Below are 23740 nucleotides of genomic sequence, written 5' to 3'. Positions count from 1 at the left end.
TTTATAATCATATTTGATAATATATATATAAATATATAGAGTAAAGTTCTATGGAGACCACTTTTATTGGAAACCGTGGAGACCACTTATGTTCTGCAAGTGAAATATTGCATAAAAACATTGCAAAACGTATAGTTTTGCACATCATGTTGTACAAAATCATTATTTCACTTTAAAATCTTGAATATCATATAAGTTTCGCATGTAGAACATTACAAAATGTTATATTCTACGAAATATATTTAGTTTGCAGGACATTGTTCAACTTGCAGAACATACATTATATACATATGAAACATATATGCTCTTCAACAATTTGAATGAATACATGATATTTGTTGAACATACTTCACAAAATTATGTATTTTATAGTGTTTTGATTGCAGAACATAAGTGGTCTCCATGGTCTCCAATAAAAGTGGTCTCCATAGAACTTTACTCTAAATATATATACAAATTTGTTCAAACAATTCATAACAATTTATTTCTTCTGGTTCTCAATAATAACATCTAAGTTTAATTTAATCATAAAAAGTACATGTTTATTACTTATAATTGAATTAATTTGGAGACAGGAGGACAAAGACGAGTATAAAATAATTCAATATAATTATTGATCACGTATAGTTCATGGAGTGTCGGATTAAAGTATTTTATTATATAAATAATTATAAATATTTTTATTAACAATAACATTTATTTATATATAACTTTTAAATTTCTTATAAATATTTTTTAGGATAATATAAAATAATATTATATATGATAATCATACATGTGTTTTAAAAAATCATAATCAATTTTTAGATTTCTAAATTTGATATCTCACAAATTTGAGTACAGAATATGAGAATTCAAAAAATCAAGCAAATAAAACATGAATTTAGTAAATTTCATAAACTCATCGTATGACCCAACTTTACGGCCCATGGGGGGGGAGGGGGGTTTGCACTCCATTAAAGATAAATCCACACGTTTCTCCAACTCATTTTGTTTTGGATATTGATTAGATAATCAAATAATTACTACTCTTTCTTCAGTCCACCATGACGCACATGGCGGCTTATAGCTGGTCATTCTCCAAGTTTTCAAGTTAATTTTTTTTTCAAGAAAAAGATAACAAAGTTGATGGTATATAATACTATATATATATATCACGCTTTCTTACCTCCCTGAGAGGTCTTCTCAAGTCTCACATACATAAGTTTCCATTGAATTCTAAACTCGTGTTTTATTTACAACTTTGAATATAATGATTTAGAGGAATATTAGAAAAACTAGATAATATAACTCCTGTATGTAAAATATAGGTTTAGTTTAAATATACATTTATTTCTTTTTTCTTTTGATGTATTGGTGTTATAAGCAGTGTTACAGAAATCGGGAATCGGTCCTAATCGATTGAGTTACCGATTCAGGGATTAATCGGAAATCGGAGATTAATCAGAAGGATTAATCGGTGTGAAAATCGGATTTATTTTAATATTTAATTATTATTATATTAGCTATTTAGTAACTAATATATTTACTATATTCATAAACTTTATAATTACTCATATTTAAAGTAATATAGTATTTTAATTCTAATAATTTATCATATATATTTCAATTAAGAAATATATATAAGGATTAATCGAATTTCAAAAATCGGATTAGTGGCCGACCTTAATCGGTTAAATCGGGGATTTTTAGAACACTGGTTATAAGTAAGATAAGTCTGGTAAGACTATAAGTTTTGTATGGTCGGTAGGACACCGATCAATATCCTAAAACAAACATTTCATTAATATTAATATATTTAATATTTTAAATATATAGTTTTTTGAAAATTAATAAATTTTTATATTTGTAAGTCTAATAATGATATCAATTTATAAGAACATGGATATATGGTTTTTTTCTTCTTCTTTTTTGACAGAGGACATATAATAGTTCTTGAGTTGGTTAACATGACATATATCATCATAACGTATATAAATTGATAAGGATGAAAATTTATATCATCATGACTGTGCAATAAGCATTTAGAATGAATCAATAAGAATAATAAATTATATTTTAATTTATATTAATGACGTCTAGTGACAATTGAGGATGAAGGACAAGATATCGATAACTACATAAATTTATAATGAATTTTTTGTGTATAAAAATTGATTAAATATATTTTTACTAGGATGTGGACTCTATATACTAGGATGATAAATGTGCTTCAACCTAGGTTTAAAAATCTACTGATTTTATAAATTAAGTATTTTTTATTCATTTGATTTTTAAAAGTTATAGATTTTATTGATTAAGCGTTTTCTAATTAATTATTTGATTTTAAAACTCCAACTTAATTTATCAAACTTATAATATTTTTAAATATGTCCAATTATTAGTACTTCAATAAATCATCAAAAAAAATACCCTAAATGCCTATCATTCGCAACTAAGTCATTTTAATTAATTCCTGATTACCTCATCAATTGTTCCTAATTACCGATTTTCAAATATTGATTTTAGTTAATATACATGTATTTGTTTTTACTTTGTACTATATTTAAATATTAAGTATAGGCTTCACAGAAAAGACATATACCACTTACCAACTTAATAAATCAAGAATTTTTATTCATTTTATATAATCCACTAATATACTAGCTAATTTAATTGAAACGGAGCGACATGTACCAGTTATATATTTACTCCTATTAAGATGACTAATCTGGGAACTGGATTATATTTTTACTTACTAGTTACTCCTGCTAAATCAGGACACTGAAGTATAGGGTATAATTAATTAGTGTATGAAGAATTGTGATTGCCATCCAACAAGGACTCGCTAGAACAACATCTATAAATACCCAGCAGATGACTTGCCTAGCAAATATATAGTATCTATTTTCAGCTTTTTCCTTTACTATCAGCTTTCTGTTTCATTGAAGAAATTCAATATTAAGATGATCTGTTTGAGTATGAGTTAACGTTACTTTCGTTTGTTTCTTTAGGTCTCTGAATTACCTCCCCTGCATTGCTTATAAAACAATGGTTACTAAGAAAACAAGGGTTGCTAGACGACGACGTATTTGTTTACCCTTTCTCCCCGAAGAGATTATAGAGCAAGTTATCCTTAGAGTGGCATGCGTCAAATCTATTGGGAGATGGATGTCCGTTTGCAAATCCTGGTATGCTTTGATAAAATCTCACTACTTCATAAACATACACCTCTCTCGTCCAAGTAATAAAAAGTATCTTCTTTGTAAGCATCATGGTAAGAGACGACCTCGCGGTTATCATGGCCTTGATTATTATTCGTTGAACTATGATAAAGAAGCGTTGGATGAGTATAGCATGTTAGATCCTGGTAAATTCAGCTTTCTACATGGCTGCAATGGACTAATTTGTTTTACCAAAGCTGCAGATTCAGAACGTCTTTGTCTTTGGAATCCCGCCATTAGAAAATTTAAAGTTGTTCCAGCTTCTCCTCACGGCCAGTATTATCATCCCCATAAACCCTATTTTCGTCCATTTAAGTTGTGGTTTGATTCCAAGGCAAATGACTACAGGATTTTGAGAATGAGCATCTACATAAACAAGGCAACTGTAATTGAGTTCTATAGTTTGAAGACCAACTCTTGGACACTAATTAGTAAAGACACTTCAGTTAAATCTGGTTCCATAAGTGAATGTACTTGTTTAAACGGAATATGGTACTGGATAAAATACGGAGATGACATTAACACCTTGATTTCTTTGGATACGGGAAACTGGATGTTTGGCAAGGTTATGACATGGAAAAAGCCATCGAGGAATTGGACTCCCTATCTGATGCCAATTAATGATCGTTACCTTATTATTTGTTATTATCATCCATATAATAATGTGCATCTTCGGTGGCGCTGGTGGTTCACTATGATATATGATCAGAGTTCAAACAAATTCTACACAATAGATTTCCAACATACGAGGAATATGATTGATGGTTGGGTGCCTATAGGGGTTAGAAATAATGGTGAGATTCTACTTCAGAATTATTTGGGGACTAATCGTGAAATAGTCTCTTGGAATTTGGAGAGTAACCGAATGGATCAATTTGTTCCCGCATATAGTCATAGACTTGAGTGTGTGTTTCCTTACACCGAGACTCTTGCTTTGCTTAATGATGAAGATGCTACCACGATTTGAGGTCTAGGTAGCAGAGAAACGCAATATCAGTTCAATAAACTGTGTTTCTAGCGGTGCTCTAATTTTAGTTGTTCGGTTTTGGCAGATAGGCAATAAGTTGATCGGCTGATATACTATAAATCAAGTTCTTTAATTGTTACGGTAAAAGGAATGCATTAAGAACTTCATGCGAAATCATGGTTCGTAGTAAATTACCTTAAGTTTGAACTACACTCTGTCAGGACATTACCTGCAGGCATATAAATTTGGATTAGTGTCTAGCTGAGTTTCTAAATAATTTTGATGTTTGAATTAATATACGTCAACTAGTACTCTTCTCAGACCCTTGAGAAACTTCCCAATGATTTTAATCATGCACCTAATGTTCCACACTCCTCTGATCAGTCGGCAAGAGCTAATCATGTAGACCTTTTGAATGTGAATAGCGCCCAAGAATCTGAGGTAATGTCTGCTCTTGTTTTCGGTACACAAGATTAGCAGAAAGTTAGCGAAGCATGGAAAGAACTATTAAGGGGGAGGGGGCCATGAACTTAAAATAAAAAACTTAATTTTTATACATAAAAAATATTATTACAAAAATTTTTTAGCCCCTCCCCCACACAAAAAAATTATTTAGAAGAATGTTTTTGTAAGATTTATTTTATATTATATGTAATGAATTCACATGAGGTTCATATATATATTTGAATGTTTTTTCATCCTAGTCGTGATTTTTTAAAATACAAATTAGTCTCCCATAATAAAATTTAATGTATATTGAATTACTGATTAAGTTTAGGTTTCCAAAGGTTATATGAAACTGATATAGAACTGAAAACAAAAATAAAATTTATACTCATCAATGAATTTTTTGTTACCTCACAAATTGTACCATGCATGCTGGGAAAGTGAAATGAAACAAATATTCTCATATAGTTCATATGTGACAATTCTTTATATCAGAAGCCGGCCGCATTAATAATTATAGATTAATTTGTTTTGAAAGAGATTTTATAGCGGTGTTTAACAATCAATGCAAATCTCATCTCATTTTGTGTCAACTTATTAAGGCTATAAAATCTTCACAAACATATGGGGTTTTCAATACGATGAAGCATTTTCAGCGCTGCAGAAAGATGTGGTTAGCATCTTTTGCTAGATTCATTACTTGTTTAATAGCTTGTACAAGCGAGATCGATCGGCTAGCTGGACTTTATTCAAGGTGAATAATGTCAAATGTAACAATATTAGAATGTCATTTAAAAGTACAATAGTGTTTTCATGAACTGAGCTGTATAACACATTGTTTTTGTATGAAAACAGGATTGGACGAGGCTGGAGTACACAAGCAACTCAAGAAGAGAAAAGTTTCCAGACAGAAATGGTCGAAAACAAATAGAACCTGGGGGAAGCCAGTGAATGGATTTGGACTTCCCCGAGTTTCCAGTGCTGGGATCACATTAACCTTTTGTAGAGATATTCCAACAAGAGCTAGCTAAGGGGCCTCCCTATATTTGTTTTGAGAACATGCCGTGGGCACCCAAAAAGGACCTGGGAATCATAAGCGCGCAGCTATTCATATGAGATTAAGCCTATATTGGTGGACTACATACATTTTAGTGCAGCAGCCAGAAAAAGAGGGTACCTTCATAATCTTAGAAGGTTTGAAATCCTTCCGGTCCATCCACCATATACGGAGCCCTTCCTTCGATAAAAAATTGGTGGGTGGAATGGGATAAAAGAACCAAGTTCAGCTGCATCACTATTAAACTATACACGTGAAATCAAGAAGATATCTCACAAACTTGATAATTCAGGATCTTATCCGCCAGAACACATTAGGAAAGATGTGCTTCGACATTGCAAAAAATATAACTAGATATTTTTTGCAACACACAACGGTCAACACATTAGGAAAGAAATGGAGTATATAATGGGATATCCACCTGACCACAATAGTGTAGTCAGCACTACAACTCGATTCAATGCCTCACAAATGCATTTCAGGTATGCACTGCACCACAGAAAATATCAATGTGAGCTCGTCTCGATTAAAGCTAGGTTCGTTCAGAATTACTCGAGCTCGAACACATGTTCATTAAGAAAACGAGTTCGAGCAGAGTTTTTATTGTGTTCGGCTCGAGTTCGGCTCGAACTCGTTTGACTCGTTAAAACTTGAAAAATGCAATATTTTCATAATATTTTTATAATATGTACATGTTATTGAACCAAAATTTTATACATCCATAAATTTTAATGACGTAACCAAAAGTTCAAAAAATACTTTCATTTGGTTTTCTATTTTATCCGTTGATGTTTGACTAGTACTTTAGTCTTGAATTGATGTTTTGATTTTGTCTAAAAATATTTTTCATCGATCTAGCTATATGAATGTCAACATTTATATATATATTTCGGTGATATAACCAAAATTTCGGGAAAAAATAAATTTTATTTGATTTGTTATTTTATGAGTCAAGTATTAGTATCACTGACTAGCTAGTATTTAGTACTCAATTGGTGTTTCGAATTTTTTTAAAAATATTTTTTATTGATCCAACCGTATGGATGTCAATATTTATATATTTTAGTTATGTAACCAAAATTTCAGAGAATAATAATTTTATTAATAAATATAAAAATTATATAACAATAATCAAATTTGGATACTTTGATATATGATATGTAGTGGTTATAAAGTTATATATACCCCTGTAGAGACAATGCAATCTAAATAGAAAACTAAATGAAACAAGAAATGATCATGCATTTCTCATTTTCATTAGTGCAATTATACATGAGTTTCACATACAGAGCTAACAGGAGCTATTTTTCACATTAATTTTTCAAATAACCCCAACAATATTTTCAAATTGTCAAAATTTGGTAAAAATATATTTATCAGTCGATGTATAAATGTGACTATGTGTCTATTAATTAATAGTATTTTATGTTGTTAAATTCAATATAATTATCTTAACTAAATAAGTATATTACTTTATAATTATATATATATAATTAGACAATCATTCAAATAGTTTGGTTGCGGGAACAAATAAATGTTCTCAATGTTCACACACTAAACTACATAGAGCGACCCTATAATAATAGTTAGAATTTTTTTTTAAAAAAACTAATTAATTTATTATCTAATCTTATTGAATCACTTAAGATCCAAATCTAATACTTAAATTTTTATAATTTAAAGAAAATAAAAAGATGCCTTAGTATTATAATTAATTTTCAATTCTTATTCTTCGAAGATTTAATGCATGGGGGTTTTACAAAGAAAACTATTAAAAATCATCTTTTGTAACACCCCAAATAGATACGATTGAATTAAAGTTATTACCGTGTAGTACTTTTACGAAAAACAAATGGTTTATTTTGAAATTTGAATTTCGATATCATTAGAAATCTTGAATGTAATCAAATAATATCTTTGGATACACAAAAAAAGTTGGATTCGAGTTTATTTAAAATCCAAGACATTTAAATACTTATATAAAATTGAAGATTTGGAACAATACTTCAGATATCATTTTGAAATTAACACTTCAGATATCATTTAATCCAAAATTTAAAATGAATTAAATGTTTCCGAACACAATCCCAAGGATATCATATTTATAATCAAAAAGAAATATCATTTTAAAACCAAGACAACAGCATGCACGTTAAACACACACACTCTGCAGTGAGTGCAGAACAACTGTATTTAGAGTGAGCGCGTGTATTTCACCTCAGTGATTTGCACGTGACAACATAACGGCTGAATGCACATTGCGGTTTCTGTTACATAAATCTATAAAAACGTATCCCTAGCCAGGTATACTCATACTCATCTTCGTCTTCGTGTCTGAAATATATCGACTCTAGCAGTAAACAGCCGCTCTTAGCAAACTTGAAGCTCCTGAAGCAGCGTCTAAAATGACAAACACCAACAACAAGTCCCTACCTTCCAAAACGGTGCAATTTGATTTTCATAAATGATTAGATGTGCATTTAGTTATTTATTATTTATATAAATATAATCTCAGATTTATATATTGCACCAACCATTTATAATCTGTCTGTCTCTCTGTCTATCGATCCATCCATTCATCAATCGATTTTACTTGTTTTGTTTTTGAATTAAGGTTGTGGAGATCATCTCAAGTGATGATGAAAGTGAGACAAGTCTTGATTGGAGCAGTGATGACGAGATTGAGATCTTTAGTAATTCAATTGCCCCGTTTTCTGGTCATGTACCAAAATTCACTACACCCATTTGTGAGGTAAATATATATGTGTTATATTTTGTTTCGTCTAAATTCTAAAGCTCTGAACTTGCTTAGATTTGTGGTATTGATTGACGTGTGTGTCGAACCAAATACTCCTAATAAGTTTTATTGGTTGTTGAGTCTTTTGTTTTTGTTGTTTTGTAAGGTGAAAATAGGAAACAGTTGGAAATGAAGACGTTTTTTTTTGGATTTTTGTTTATTTAAACACGTTGGTTTTGTTGTTGGTCATTTTATTAGTTTGTCTTGTTTATAATGTGATTATTAATATTATCTGTTGATTTTGCCACAGTCAAGTTCTTCATGGACTAAGCTGAGCAACCAATATCTGAAAATGGGATTCCCGTCAAGCATGGCATTCCAGGCCCAACATGGTACATGAGTCATTTTTATCAGTAATTAAAATTTTAATTTGGAGTCTCAAAATTAATTGTTATAATAATGGGCCCATCAATAAAATAATCTCTTTGTGATATATTTTAATAAAATGACAACATAGTCAACTACCAACTAATTAAGCCCATCAAAATTTTAATATTTAAACTCATATAATATGACTTAGCTAGTGTGTATTTTTATTATAATAATTGATTTAAATCTTTTTATTTAAATAATAATATTAAAAATTATTTATGCAGATATGGATTTTAATGTAATTTCAAAATTAATTGGCTAAATTGTGTTTGATAATAATATTTTGATATTTGTAATAATTTGCTAATGCGACTAAATAAATGTAATGTATGTTTGATTAATATCTCATGAAATTAATAATATATATTAAATTAATAATTAATAATTAATAATTTATCTAAATTCAAGTATATTATATATTTTAATTAAATAAATATATTATTACATAATTATACTAATATAATATAATATATAAACAACTAACTAATACATTAAGAATAACACAAATAAAGCAAGTCTTTGTTTGTTTTATCAACTAGAATATGCATAGCATATGTACTTTAACAGCAGGTGAGGAAGATGAAAAAGAAAGCTACGCAGCCTGTTACTAGTTAGACGTTGTTAAGTGAAAATAAGGGAAGTATGCATTTTTCTTAGCTTTCAATTCTTCGGCATGCATTTCTGGAGATATAGAATTTTGAGTACACAAAGTGCAGGAAGCTGAAAGTTGTGATAAACAACCTGCAAATTCACTCTATTCTTATCTATTCTAGTTGATTGGAATAGTCTTTTTAGGCCAAATTGGTAATGAGCTCTTTTTCTTTTTCAATATGCAGTACCGTACCTAGGTGAAGATCGTAAACATGAAGATCCGGTATTCAATAGTATTCTCACATACATGGTGAGTTGTCTTGTACATCCCAATTCACTCTCTCATCACATATATGTATAATATTGATTCTGCGGCTTCATGTTCCTTTCTGTTCGTTTATTATGTTAAAATTTATAGTATATATAGAAATTCTATTAGTCGTCTTTATAGAGTGCAGCAAAATAAATGCATAAAAATCCATAAACTAGACTTTCATGTTTAGACAGTAGTCTTTAAGTTGCAGTAAAAGGAATGCACTAAGAACTACATGCATTGAATGTTAATCTTCAGAGAGCATGGTTCATCGTAACATTATGTTAAGTTTGAAGTTCAGTATCAGTACATTACAACCAATATAAATTTGGATTATCTTTACGCTTGAATTAATATATGTGAATTGTACTCAGGCCCTTCAGAAACTGCCCGGTGATTTTAATCAAACATCCTATGTTCCACACGCTTCTGAGTCTGCAAGAGCTAATCATGTAGACCTCTTCAATGTGAATAGCGCCCCGAAATATGAGGTAATGTTTTGCTGTACACAAGATTATTCATCTACATTTAGGTATCAGCCATTAAGCAGAAAGATAATCTTGCATTTAGGTTTTCCAAAAGTTATATGAAACTGATATAGAAGGAAAATTTGATCTAAATTTTGTACTCATGCATCAATGAATTTTTTGTTGCCTCACAAATTGTACCATGCTGGGAAAGTGAAATGAAACAAGATATTTTTTTATAGCTCATATATAAGTTATAACAACTTCTATATATATCACAAGCCGGTTGCAATAATTGTAGATTAATTGGTACTGAAAGATTTCATAGTGGTGTTTAACAATCTATTCAACTTTCATCTCATAATGTGTCCACATTATCGCAGGCCGTGAATTTTTCACATCATATGGGCTTTCAATATGATGAAGCATTCAACACTAAAGAAAGATGCTGTTAGTATTGTCTAGATTCGGTACTTGTTTAATAGCTTCCTATATATTGGACTCCTAATTATCTCTTTAATTTCTCCAGGTAATTTAAAAACTCCCATAGAAGATATGGTGGACTCTATTCAAGGTGAATGATGTCAAATGTAACAATATTAGAATGTCATTTAGAAATGCAGTGTTTTTTCATGAACTGATATGTACAACATATTGTTTTTGTATGAAAACAGGACTGGATGAAGCTGGAGTAGAGAGGCAACAAAAGAAGAGAAAAGTTGCCGGACCAATAAGGTCGAAAACGAAGACAACCCGCAGGAAGCCGCCAGTGATAGGATTTGGACTTCCTCGAGTTTCCAGTGCTGGGATCTCGTTAACGGTTCAACGAGATATTCCACCAAGAGCTAGGGGGCCTCCATATTTTTATTTCGAGAATGTGATGCGGGCACCCAAAGGGACGTGGGAAACTATAAGCAGCTGTTTATACAAGATTCAGCCCGAGTTTGTGGACTCCATACATTTTACAGCAGCTGCAAGAAAACGAGGATACCTTCATAACCTTCCAATTAATGGAAGGTTTGAAATTCTCCCCGTCCCTCCGTCCACCATACAGGAGGCCCTTCCTTGGACCAAATATTGGTGGCCGGAATGGGATAAAAGAACCAAATTCAATTGTATCGTTATGAATAATGGTTGGCCAAATGATATGGACGGTATAGCTAGAGATCTTAATAATTCAGGACCTAATCCACCCGAACACATTAGGAAAGATGTGCTTCGACGTTGCAAAAGATATAACTACGTTTGGGTCCAAAAGAATAAAGTTACTAATCTAAAGCCTCGTGAAATAGAGTACATAATGGGATATCCAAATGACCACACTAGTTTACTCCGCAATGATGCAAAGCGATATGAATGCCTCGCAAATGCATTTCAGGTATCCATTGCACCACAGAAAATATTAATTTCAACAATTTCATTTTTTTTCTTATGATGAATTTATTCTAATTTACATGAATTATTTTAGGTCAATACGGTGGCTTACCATCTTTCAGTACTCAAGAATTTGTTTCCGGGTGGCATTAAGGTTCTATCCTTGTTCTCCGGAATCGGTGGAGCTGAAGTTGCGCTACACAGGCTTAATATTCCGATGAAGCTTGTAGTATCTGTCGAAATTTCAGAGAATTGTCAGCGTATTCTGCAGAGCTGGTGGGAAAAAAGCAAGCAGCAGGGCCAGCTGATTCACATCTCGGATGTGAAACATTTAACATATTCTGAGCTGAAGAAGTTAATGCAGAAGTGTGGCGGCTTTGATCTAGTGATCGGTGGAAGTCCCTGCAACAACTTATCGGGGAATAACCGGACTACCAGAGACGGGCTGGATGGTGAACACTCTTCTTGTTTTTTTGATTATTGTCGAATTCTTGAGCTTGTCAGGTGGATAAGTCTGAACCCCTAATTAAATTTGGGTGTAGTATACCTGTACCATTCACCATTGGAATTTACATGCATAGATTGTATTGAAATTTATAATAAATATATTAGTCATGTGATGTGACATAATACATCTTTAATTATATATCTAACTCTCTCTGATGTATTATTTTCGGTTCAAATGTATGCAATAATATATACACTCTGTGTTAGAAATATACCCCTTATCAAAACCATGCATTCTAAAACGAAAACCAAAAAGAATCATGTATTTTTCATATCCAGTGTTAAAAATTTCACATAAAAAGCTAGTTACTATGAGTTATTTTTGACATATTTTTATTAATATAAGATATAGCATTAATCATTTAAAGCATAAACTTGATTAAAATTTTAAAAATTTTGGAAGAGCAGCTTATTTCCGGACATTTTTCTTTACAAATGTTTTATAGTAGCATTTCATCATTTAAATTTTCATTTGGATGAATATTAATTATTTTGAGTCTTAGGAGCAAATGAACAATGCAACTAGTTTAAGTGAAATTATTAGCTAAGATATCAACAAATTTTATAACAAGTCGTGAATACCTAATAAACCTTTATTTTTTCCAAATAATCTAAAAATAATTTAAATTAACGCTAAAATTTGGAAACCAAATAATTATGAGTAGATATATAAAAAAATATTAAGTGTAATTATTCACCAAAAATATTTTATGTTGTCAAGTTTGAGTATATTATATCCTAGTTATATATACGTGTGAAAGAGAGAGAAATAAGTAATAACTAACTAATCTGTAAATTACAATATAATATGAGCATGTATACACTAATACCAAGTAATAAAGGCACAGGCCAATGCTAGTTTACGGTGTTAAATGCATTTTGCTTAGATTTAAATTCTTCGGCAAGCATTTTGCAAAATATATATTCTCTTTTTTTTTTATTATTTGACGTTGTAACTTTTAGTACACATTTTTAATTTTTTTACCGGATAGTTAAAAATATTATCTTTTAAAAAATAATTCTGAATAAAAATATATAATCAAAATTTTAATTAGAAAAAAAATCAATCAAAAATAATATTTTTAATTAACCAATCAAAACACTTAAAAATATGTGAAAAAATCAAAGTCAAATAAGAAAAAATAGATCAGAGTATAAAATTCCAAGTACGGGGAGTGCACGAATTAAGCTCAAAGTTGAGATGCACAACTTCCAATTTACTACTATATTTTTATCTGTTGTGGACCAATTGCAAGGGTCTTTTTAAGAAAAATTAGTATTGGGCTAGTTTCTCTTTTAATATCTCTTTTAATATGTAGAGGTGAAGAGTGAAGACCATAAACATAAAAAAGCATACTATTTAGTTTCAGCTGTACACAAGATTAGTCATTTACATTTAGGGATGCAAAAAGATAATCTTGCATTTAGGTTTTCCAAAAGTTATATGAAACTGATATAGAAAGGGAAACTGATATAAATTTTGCACTCATTCATCAATGAATTTTTTGTTCCTCACAAATTGTACCATGCAGCTGGGAAAGTGAAATGAAACAAGATATTCTTTTATAGTTCGTATATAACAATTTTATATATATTATAACAAGTCAGTCCCAATAATTGTAGATTAATTGGTATTGAAAGAATTATAGTGGTGTGTAACAATCTATTCAACTTTCATCTCATTATGAGTCCACATTATCGCAGGTCATGAATTTTTCACAACATATGGGCTTCCAATATGATGAAGCATTCAGCACTACAGAAAGATGTGGTTAGTATCCTCTGCTAGATTCGATACTTGTTTAATAGCTTCCTATATATTGGACTCCTAATCTCTTTACTCTCCACTCTCCAAGTTTAAAAACTCCCATAGAAGATATGCTGGACTTTATTCAATGTAAATAATGTCAAATGTCGTATAACAATATGAGAATGTCATATTGAGGTACAGTGTTTTCATGAAATGGTCTGTGCAACATATTGTTTTTGTATGAAAATAGGATTGGATGATGCTGGAGTAGAGAGACAACAAAAGAAGAGAAAAGTTGCCAGACCAATAAAGTCGAAAACGAATACAACCTGCAGGAAGCCGCCAGGGATAGGATTCGGACTTCTCAGAGTTCTTAGTGCTAGGATCTCGTTAATGTATCAACGAGATATTCCCCCACGAGCTAGGGGCCTCCATATTTTTATTTTGAGAATGTGATGCGGGTACCCAAAGGGACGTTGGAAATCATAAGCAGCTATTTATACGAGATTATGCCCGAGTTTGTGGACTCCATACATTTTACAGCAGCGGCGAGAAAAAGAAGATACCTTCATAACTTTCTAATTAACGGAAGGTTCGAAATTCTCCCAGCCCCCCCGTCCACCATACAAGAGGTCCTTCCTTGGACCAAAAATTGTTGGCCGAAATGGGATAAAAGAACCAAGTTCAACTATATCGTTATTAATAATGGTTGGCCAAACCATCTCAAAGACATAGCTACAGTTCTTAATAATTCACTACTTGATCCACCCAAACATATTATGAAAGATATAACTACATTTGGGTCGAAAAGAATAAAGTTACTCGTCTAGTGCCTCATAAAATAGAGTATATAATGAGTTATACTTATCCACCTGACCGCCACACTAGTGAACTCAGTAGTACTACAAAACGATATAAATGCCTCCGACACGCATTTCAGGTATTCATCGTATCAAAATATTGATATCAAGAATTTCATTTTTTTTCTTATGATGAATTTATTCTAATTTACATGAATTATTTTAAGTCAATACCAGGTCCTACCATCTTTAAGTATTACAATTTTTGTTTCCGGGTAGCATCAAGGTTCTATCCTTGTTCTCCGGGATCGACGGAGCTAAAATTGCTCTACACAGGCTTAATATTCTGTTGAAGCTTGTTGTATCTGTCGAAATTTCAGAGGATTGTCAGCGTATTCTTGAGCTTGTCGGGTGGAATAGCCTGAATAGAACCCCTAATTAAATTTGGTGTAATATACCATTCACCACTGGAATTTACATGCATAGTTTGTATTGAGAATTTTAATAAATATTGGTCATCTCATGCGACATAATACATCTTTTGATTATATATAACTCTTTCTAACGTATTTATTTTCTGTTGAAATGTATGCAGTAACATAAAGATATACCCCCTATCAAGACCATGCATTCTAAAATGAAAATAAAAAAGGATCATGTATTGTCATATCTACTGTTAAAAGTTTCACACGTAGAGCTAGCTACTATGAGTTATATTTTTTCACATATTTTTTTTAAAAGTGATTGACACTTTGCACCTTTTATGTTTAGGCGCTTTTTCGATTTGGTCTTAAACAATTTTTTTTGGCAGTATGCACCCTAAGGTTTGAAAAGCGCTTTGTTTTGCACCTCTTTGACCACTCTCCGTTTAATTGACCGTTAAAGTTAACAGATGTACCCTTTTCACTTTGCACCCCACAATTTAATTTTTTTCATGAGTATTTTGAGTATTTCTGCTGGTGGTGGTGGTGATTCGGCTTAATATATCGATGAATGCTTGCCTCTTGTCCGGTCTTCAGAAGCTCGGTAATCATAGGTTGGCTAGAACATGCAATCAAAACAAGATCTGCTCATGCTTTACCTCTAACTGCTATTATTCCTGTGTCAACTTTTAATGCCGCATCTAAAGAAGAACACCTGCCTGAGTTTGTTACGGATGTCTCTGTGGCAACTCGATAGCTGCATGTCTAACTTGCTTTAGCGAAAATGAACTTGTCTGGGATAGTATTTATCTAAAGGTTTCGAGGAACAAGAATCAAATTTTCAACATGACAAAAAATCCAGATATCAAAGTGTTAGCAAGATGATATATAGTTCAAATAACCTTGATTTTTGAAAGCTTGCCTTGCACATGAAGATATTAAATTGAAAAGTAGGTAACCTTGATTTTTGAAAGCTTGCCTTGCACAAAAAATTCATTGATGTCATTCCGTCTAAACTTCCGTTACCTTTTTTAACGGCAGTGATGAGTTTGATACCATTAAACGAGTTTAGTGAGCCACTTAAGATCCCGTGGAGATCAATGATGAGTTTGATAGTGATGAGTTTGATAATTAACCCAATAAAAAACCCACCAAACGTGGCACCAACAAACTAAGTGCTAACTATATCCTAAACAACTTCAAACTTCAAATTTGATAACTCATTTTACCAACCTACATTATCTAATAACCTGGTAGTGCATACAACCAAGTCCTACGATAAATAAAACGCTACACCTCATTTATTCAATACTAAATTAATAAATAAAACATTCAAATAACAAATTTAAGATTAAATTCCAACACTTGTCCATCTTCCCCCACCAGTTCCGGCCACGAATTTTTACCTGATATTGCAGTTTAAATAAATTAACCATAAGATATAGCAGGAACTTAATAGCTTTTAACATGAGAAGTAGGTCTGCTATTATGTGCCCTGATATATATTATACCTTCACATATGGATTAATTTAATAAAAAGATTGCTTAATTAATTAAAATTTATTAAAAGAGAAAACATTTCAATATTATTCAAAAATAATTATAATATAAAAATAATTATATTAAAATTTAGTTCCATGCATTTATTTAGATAATTATATCCTAAAAATAATTTAATAAAAAGATTGCATATTTTATTTCCATGTAAACTTATTTGGCATGCCACATGTCAAACTTACAGGCAACGTGTCATTCCGTCTAAACTTCCGTTACCTTTTTTAACGGCAGTGATGAGTTTGATACCATTAAACGAGTTTAGTGAGCCACTTAAGATCCCGTGGAGATCAATGATGAGTTTGATAGTGATGAGTTTGATAATTAACCCAATAAAAAACCCACCAAACGTGGCACCAACAAACTAAGTGCTAACTATATCCTAAACAACTTCAAACTTCAAATTTGATAACTCATTTTACCAACCTACATTATCTAATAACCTGGTAGTGCATACAACCAAGTCCTACGATAAATAAAACGCTACACCTCATTTATTCAATACTAAATTAATAAATAAAACATTCAAATAACAAATTTAAGATTAAATTCCAACACTTGTCCATCTTCCCCCACCAGTTCCGGCCACGAATTTTTACCTGATATTGCAGTTTAAATAAATTAACCATAAGATATAGCAGGAACTTAATAGCTTTTAACATGAGAAGTAGGTCTGCTATTATGTGCCCTGATATATATTATACCTTCACATATGGATGCCCTGATTCAAATAACCTTGATCCAAAAACAAACATTGTTTAAGCTTAATTAATTAAAATTTATTAAAAGAGAAAACATTTCAATTTTTTTCAAAAATAATTATAATCTAATAAAAAACATAAAAGTTAATCTTAATTGTTTAGTTAATTATATATTAAAATTTAGTTTCATGCATTTATTTAGATAATTATATCCGAAAAGTAATTTAACAAAAAATTTGCATACTTTATTTTCATGTAAACTTATGTGGCATGCCACATGTCATGTGTTATTTCGTCTGAACTTCCGTTACTTTTTAACGGCAGTGATGAGTTTGATACCATTAAACGAGTTTAGTGAGCCACTTGAGACCCCGTGGAGATCAGTGATGAGTTTGATATCATTTATCCACTTGAGTGATGAGTTTGATAATTAACTCGTTTTTTATTATTTAAGCATGTAGTCTTGTTTTTTCTAATAAGATGAGAAGAGTTTAGTTTTCTCTTCCAGTATGAGAAACACGCACCCTTAATGCAGCATATTAGTTTATTCCGTCTGCTCTCCTTTTATACACAAATAACTCAACTGTCTTTTACATTGTTAGCATTCAAATGTTAGTTCTTCTTTTCTCATAGGAGTATTAGGTTAATTTCTACAACAAGCAGCAGCAGAAAGTGGAGAAGGAAAAGTGAAAAAAAAAATACTCAAGATACTCGTGGAAAAAAAAATTAAAATTGGGGGGTGCAAATTGAAAAGGGTACATCTGTTAACTTTTACGGTCAATTAAATGGAGAGTGGTCAAAAGGGTGCGAAGCGAAACGCTTTTCAAATTTTAGGGTGCATACTGCTAAAAAAAATTGTTTGAGACCAAATCGAAAAAAGGTCTAAACATAAGGGGTGCAAAATGTCAATCACTCTTTTTTTTAATATAAGATACTTCCTCCGTGCCACCAGATTTTTTACGTTACTTTTTGGCACACATTTTGAGACTCGGGTAAAGTATAGTTTCATAATGACTTTTTTTAAAAAATCCTGGAAAAAAATTGACGTTTAAACTTTTATTTAGAAAAAAAAAATAAATTAAAAAAATGTTATTAAACTATACTTTATAAAATTCTCAAAATGCATTGAAACAGCAAACGTAAACATCGGAGGGAGTATAGCATTAACCATTTCAATAATTATTTTACAAGCGAAATCGATAGTGAAATGAAAAACATGATTAAAGATTTCGATAATTCACGACCTCATCCTCGATCCGAACACATCAAGAAATTTTTTATCCAATTTTATTATTTATCCTAATTTTAAAATTAATAAAATATAATTTCATAAAAATAGTTTGTTCATAAATATTTGTCTTAAAATGATTTTTAAGAAAAAAATTATAAATTATTATTAATTGTGGTCCTCAATAGTCAGCTAATTCAAATTTATAAATTGGACTAAATTCCTTTTATAATAAATCAATAATTACACTTTGCTAGTCTAACAAATATCAAATATATTAATAAAATTATTGTGAATGATGTTTCCTAAGACAAGCGGCCGTAAAAATCCATGATTTCTTGATTTGGTTTATAAATTTGATATATCAATATATTTTAATCTTAACTGTTATAACAAATTTAGAAAAATTCTATATTATAAATATATCTCAATTATGCGGATAATTAATTTCATATATTTTTAAGTCTATATTTTCGGGGTGAAACTAGCCAAAAACAAATGGCGGAGTATTTAGAGAAACAAATGGCAGAAGCGTGAAGAGTGCGGCTATATATATCAACATGATGATTACGCGTGTCAGAGTAATACATGTAGGCTGTAGGAACATCACCACTTTTTATTACATAACATAACAGACATGTATACATACATATCTGCATACAACTACAACAACAATTTCACTGACAGAAGAAGCAGTTAAATTCAACTAGCGGAGGCGATTAATTGAAACCTCGAACAAAAACTTCCTACCTTCGAGATGGTACATTTTGATTTTCAGGTTACTATGTTATATATATTTACATGCATTTATCTTTGCATGTAGTTTTTGTTGTATCAATTCATTGGATATCTGGTTCGTGTTTTAATTGTATCTGTAATCTCTCTTCTCTCTCTCTCTCCCTCTCCTCTCTTCTCTCTCTCTCTCCCTCTCTCCCCCCCCCCCCTCTCTCTCTCCCTCTCTCTCTCTCTCTCCCCCTCCCTCCCTCCCTCTCTCTCTCTCTCTCTCCCCGTGTGAGTTATATGGATTTGAATTTGTGGAAACAGATATCAAGCGGAGATAGTGAAGATGTTGATTGGAGCGATGAGGACGAGATGTGTAGTCTAGTTTCCCCGGTAGCTTATCATGTTCCAGTAATCACTCCACCGACTTGTGAGGTCAAATTATGCTCTGATTTTTTCTCAATTTTGAAGATGAAGCTCTGAATATACCTGAATTTTATTAGGTTTGTTGTATCAATGCATGTGTATCTACCTGAATTATTAGGTTGTTGTATCAATTCATGTGAATTGTGATCCTGTCTATGTAAATCATACTTGATTACTTCATTGAATGAATTAATTGATACTTTAAAATTGTTTATGATGTTTCATAAGTTGAAATGAGGTGTGAAAATAATGTTATAGATGTATATTTTCTTGTACCCTGACACTGTATATTTGTATGTGATACTATATTGATGTCTATATATTTTAATTTTTTTTCTTGTTCAGTCAAGTAGTTTAATTTTTTTCTTGTTCAGTTAAGTAGTTCGGGCAGCAAGATCAGTGACCGATTTTTGGAAATGGGATATCCATTGAAAGTTGTGTTCAGAGCAATAGAGGAACACGGTAAAGTTATTCTTATAGTTTTTGATTGGATCGGAGTGGTTGTTCCTTGAGAAATTGGTACTAAGCTCAGTTTCTTCTCATGTGTAGGAGAAAATGATGAAGAAGCCATATTGAATGCTATTCTCACATATTTGGTCAGTTGCTTTGTACATCTCAATTTCCCATACTTGAACATAATTTTCTAAACATATACTACTAGTAATATTTATCTATATACTCTGTTTTTGTCACATGTATGATCCTGCAGCTTCAACTTGCCTCTTTGTGCTTTGTGTAATCTTAACTCCAAGTAGTAGTATGTAAGAATGTCTCCATAATAAGCAGTAGCTGCTTTAGGAGACAAGTGATTTTTACAATATTTCTATCATCAGTCTGAATGATTTCAACTGCCATCTGCTTTAGCTTTTAGTGGCCGCTTTAGTTTGTTACATCTTTGAAATCAGATGCCTCCCCGTAAATGACAGAAGTTAGGAAGCACATTAATAGATTTTGAAGATACAACAGTGTTCTTAGAAAATTAATACCAGTATGAGTAGTCTTTTATCGCACATCATAGGAAATGCATAAAAACTCCATGCATTCAATATTCATCTTCACAAGGCATATTACATTGTATCATATTATCGAGATTCTTCATCATTACATTACCATTTCTATAAATTAAGATTTGAGTCCTATTATCTTTTCAGAGAAATTTTATGTTCGAGTTTGTACACAACAATTGTTTTCAGGCCCTTGAGACTCTTCCTGGTGAGGACAATCATGTAACAAGTGATCCGCATCTCTCTGACTCTGCAAGCACTTATATTGAGGACCTTTCAGATATGAATAGTATCCTGGAATCTCAGGTAGTCTTTACTTTTGTTTTCAGTTTATACTGACAGGCAAGTAACATTACAACTAAGTTTCACCACTGTAATTTTAATAGTCTGCAGGAAGTTAATGTAAAGTCCACTAGTATATACATACATGTTTGCCAAAAGTTCTAGGACAACCAATAAATGCTAAAGTTCAGGCCAGTCATCAACTGTTTCATATTGTACAAAGTAAATATTATGTCTGAAAAATGGCATCATGAATTTCAGTTGTAGTTCATATATGACAACTTTTATTAATCTGGATGAGTATACTGCAGAATGACTTGTTAACAAGGGAAAGATGAAGCTGTGTGTCGCAAGTAATGCAACTTCTAAATCTCCACATTTTTGCAGGGACAAAATAAATATTTTGAGACAATGAACCTTTTAGAGGATATGGGCTTTTCATATGATGAAGCGTTCGCAGCTATAAATAGATGTGGTTAGTATCTTCTGCTAGACACTATGCACTTGCGTTATAGCTTTTTATACTTCTAAATTCATACTTCATCTCTTCAATATCTTTAGGTTGTGAGACTCCGATAGATGAATTGGTGGAATTTATTGATGCAGCTAACATGGCTAAGGCAGATGATCTTCAAGGTACAACTTTGTAAAGTGGAACAATAGAATGAAATTTACATGTTCAGTGCATTTATGAGCTATAGGACCTGTCTGATGTGTTGTTTTTGTATGCATACTTGCAAGTAGGGTTAAATGATATTGAACAGCTAAGATATGGAAAGAAGCAGAAACTTGACAGAGACGAAAGGTGGACATACAGTGTAAAAAACATGCAACTTATGATAGGATTTGGAGTTCCTAATTCTGGGATGAAAACTGTTGATAGAGAAATCCCAGCCGCAGGGAAAGGGCCGCCATATTTTTATTATGAGAATGTGGCTTATACACCCAAAGGTGTGTGGGAGAACATGAGCAGATTTCTCTATGAGATTGAGCCAGAATTCGTGGACTCCATGCATTTTTCTGCAGCTGCAAGAAAAAGAGGTTACATTCATAACCTTCCAATTGATGGAAGGTTCCCGCTTCTTCCCATCCCTCCATTTACCATACAAGAAGCCCTTCCATTAACAAATAAATGGTGGCCAAAATGGGATCAAAGAACAAAGTTAAATTGCATTCTTATTCGTCATGGAAGTGCAGAAGATACCAAGAAGATAAAGGAAGAACTTGATAAATCAGGACCTGATCCTCCTGAACATGTCAGGAAATATGTGCTTGAACAGTGTAGAAGGTATAATTTTGTTTGGGTTGGGAAGAATAAGGTTGCTCCTCTTGACCCTGACGAGATAGAAGTAATAATGGGATATTCGAAGTACCACACAAGAGGTGGCGGGATCAGCACTACTGCTCGATACCAATGCCTTGGCAATTCATTTCAGGTATGCACTAATTTAAAGTCAGTTATTCCATTTAATCCTGTGAAGAATTTGTGCTGACTTTTACGTACATTAATTTAGGTTGACACTGTTGCCTACCATCTTTCTGTCTTGAAGAAATTGTTCCCCAATGGAATCAAAGTTCTTTCCTTATTCTCTGGCATTGGCGGAGCTGAAGTTGCTCTACATAAGCTTGGTATTCCATTGAAGTTTGTTGTATCTGTTGAAAGTTCAGAGACTTGTCGAAACATTCTGCAGAGCTGGTGGGAACAAAGTAACCAGAAGGGCAAGCTGATTCATATCTTCGATGTGAGAGATGTAACACTTGGTAAGCTGAAGGAGTTGATGGACATGACTGAAGGCTTTGATCTTGTAATTGGTGGGAGCCCGTGCAACAACCTTGCCGGAAGAAACCGTTATACCAGAGATGGATTATATGGTGATCAATCTTCTTTATTTTTCGACTATTTTCGAATTCTGGATCTTGTCAAGAAAATAACTGTGTATAGAGCTTATGCTTGAATTCTGGATCGTATCTGAATTTATATGCCGGGCAATATTCGACATAATGTTACGATGTAACATGTTCTCTGAAGATGAACATCAAATGCACTGACTTTTGATGAATTTCTTCTGTAGCATGATCAAAAACTACTCTCAGAGGATGAATGCATCTCCACATAGGTTTCTGACTTTTGTCGTTTGCCGCAGTTAGTTGATTTTAGAGATGTCCTAGACCGAATATTGGTAACAGCAAGTTAAAAAATCGATGAGTCTATATATCTCCTTGCATTTTAGATGAAGTCAAGTATCATCAGTTCTTATTTTTCTCGAGTTATCAAGAGGCTGACTCTCATCTAAAAATTTCAAAAAGGAAAAAAATTGTATCCACAAACCCTTCCAAATATCCAATCTTTAAAGAAAACAAATAGTATTTGAGTTTTCAACCAGGTATTCACGGGAATGTTCAGTTAATTTCAAAAAATAACTTGATTTTGCAAAAATATTGTCAAGAAATATTTTCCAGAATGATTTTTGAAAAATATATTCAGTCATCTCAATATATAAAAATATTTAAATATGAAGATCGAGAAAGTGTTCATTTTTTGGAATATATTTTCCACAGCTATAAACAGGAATTTATTTTTTCAGAAAGTTACTACTTTTCTTAAGAAGATTATGGCGATCTATCATTATTGACTTATTGTTTTAAGATAAATTTCGAATTCTTCAACAAGTTAACACATGATAACTATGTATAAACCTCATGGTTCTTATTTTTTGACGGAAAAAGATTGTATTACTCAAATAAATCTGCTAACAAG

The 23740-nt window shown here is 31.8% G+C and overlaps 3 protein-coding genes across 4 annotated transcripts; all 3 read left to right on the top strand.

Moving 5' to 3' along the window:
- The first annotated feature begins 3030 nt into the window (after positions 1-3030).
- LOC108207664 (putative F-box/LRR-repeat/kelch-repeat protein At1g11620) lies at positions 3031-4170 on the top strand. The gene has a single exon (XM_017378098.1). It carries the CDS (start codon positions 3031-3033, stop codon positions 4168-4170), a length of 1140 nt encoding a protein of 379 aa, XP_017233587.1.
- A 1088-nt stretch (positions 4171-5258) lies between these two features.
- On the top strand, positions 5259-14419 carry LOC108207663 (DNA (cytosine-5)-methyltransferase DRM2). Its single transcript, XM_017378097.2, has 11 exons — positions 5259-5371; positions 5473-5533; positions 8289-8426; positions 8722-8803; positions 9680-9744; positions 10122-10238; positions 10598-10664; positions 10744-10788; positions 10889-11592; positions 11683-12092; positions 14317-14419. Exons 1-11 carry the CDS (start codon positions 5259-5261, stop codon positions 14417-14419), a joined length of 1905 nt encoding a protein of 634 aa, XP_017233586.2.
- A 4741-nt stretch (positions 14420-19160) lies between these two features.
- On the top strand, positions 19161-23229 carry LOC108208059 (DNA (cytosine-5)-methyltransferase DRM2). 2 transcript variants are annotated; one of them, XM_017378535.2, is made up of 9 exons: positions 19161-19310; positions 19595-19705; positions 20071-20158; positions 20246-20292; positions 20890-21006; positions 21370-21457; positions 21544-21618; positions 21727-22418; positions 22497-23229. In XM_017378535.2, exons 1-9 carry the CDS (start codon positions 19308-19310, stop codon positions 22935-22937), a joined length of 1662 nt encoding a protein of 553 aa, XP_017234024.1. In that variant the 5' UTR covers positions 19161-19307; the 3' UTR covers positions 22938-23229. The 2 variants fall into 2 exon arrangements, with proteins under 2 accessions (XP_017234024.1, XP_017234023.1); XM_017378534.2 differs by having other exon boundaries at positions 19161-19328.
- Positions 23230-23740: the final 511 nt, after the last annotated feature.

Source organism: Daucus carota, chromosome 2 (assembly GCF_001625215.2).
Source record: "Daucus carota subsp. sativus chromosome 2, DH1 v3.0, whole genome shotgun sequence".
Taxonomy (NCBI): domain Eukaryota; kingdom Viridiplantae; phylum Streptophyta; class Magnoliopsida; order Apiales; family Apiaceae; genus Daucus; species Daucus carota.
This window is presented reverse-complemented; position numbering and strand designations above follow the sequence as displayed.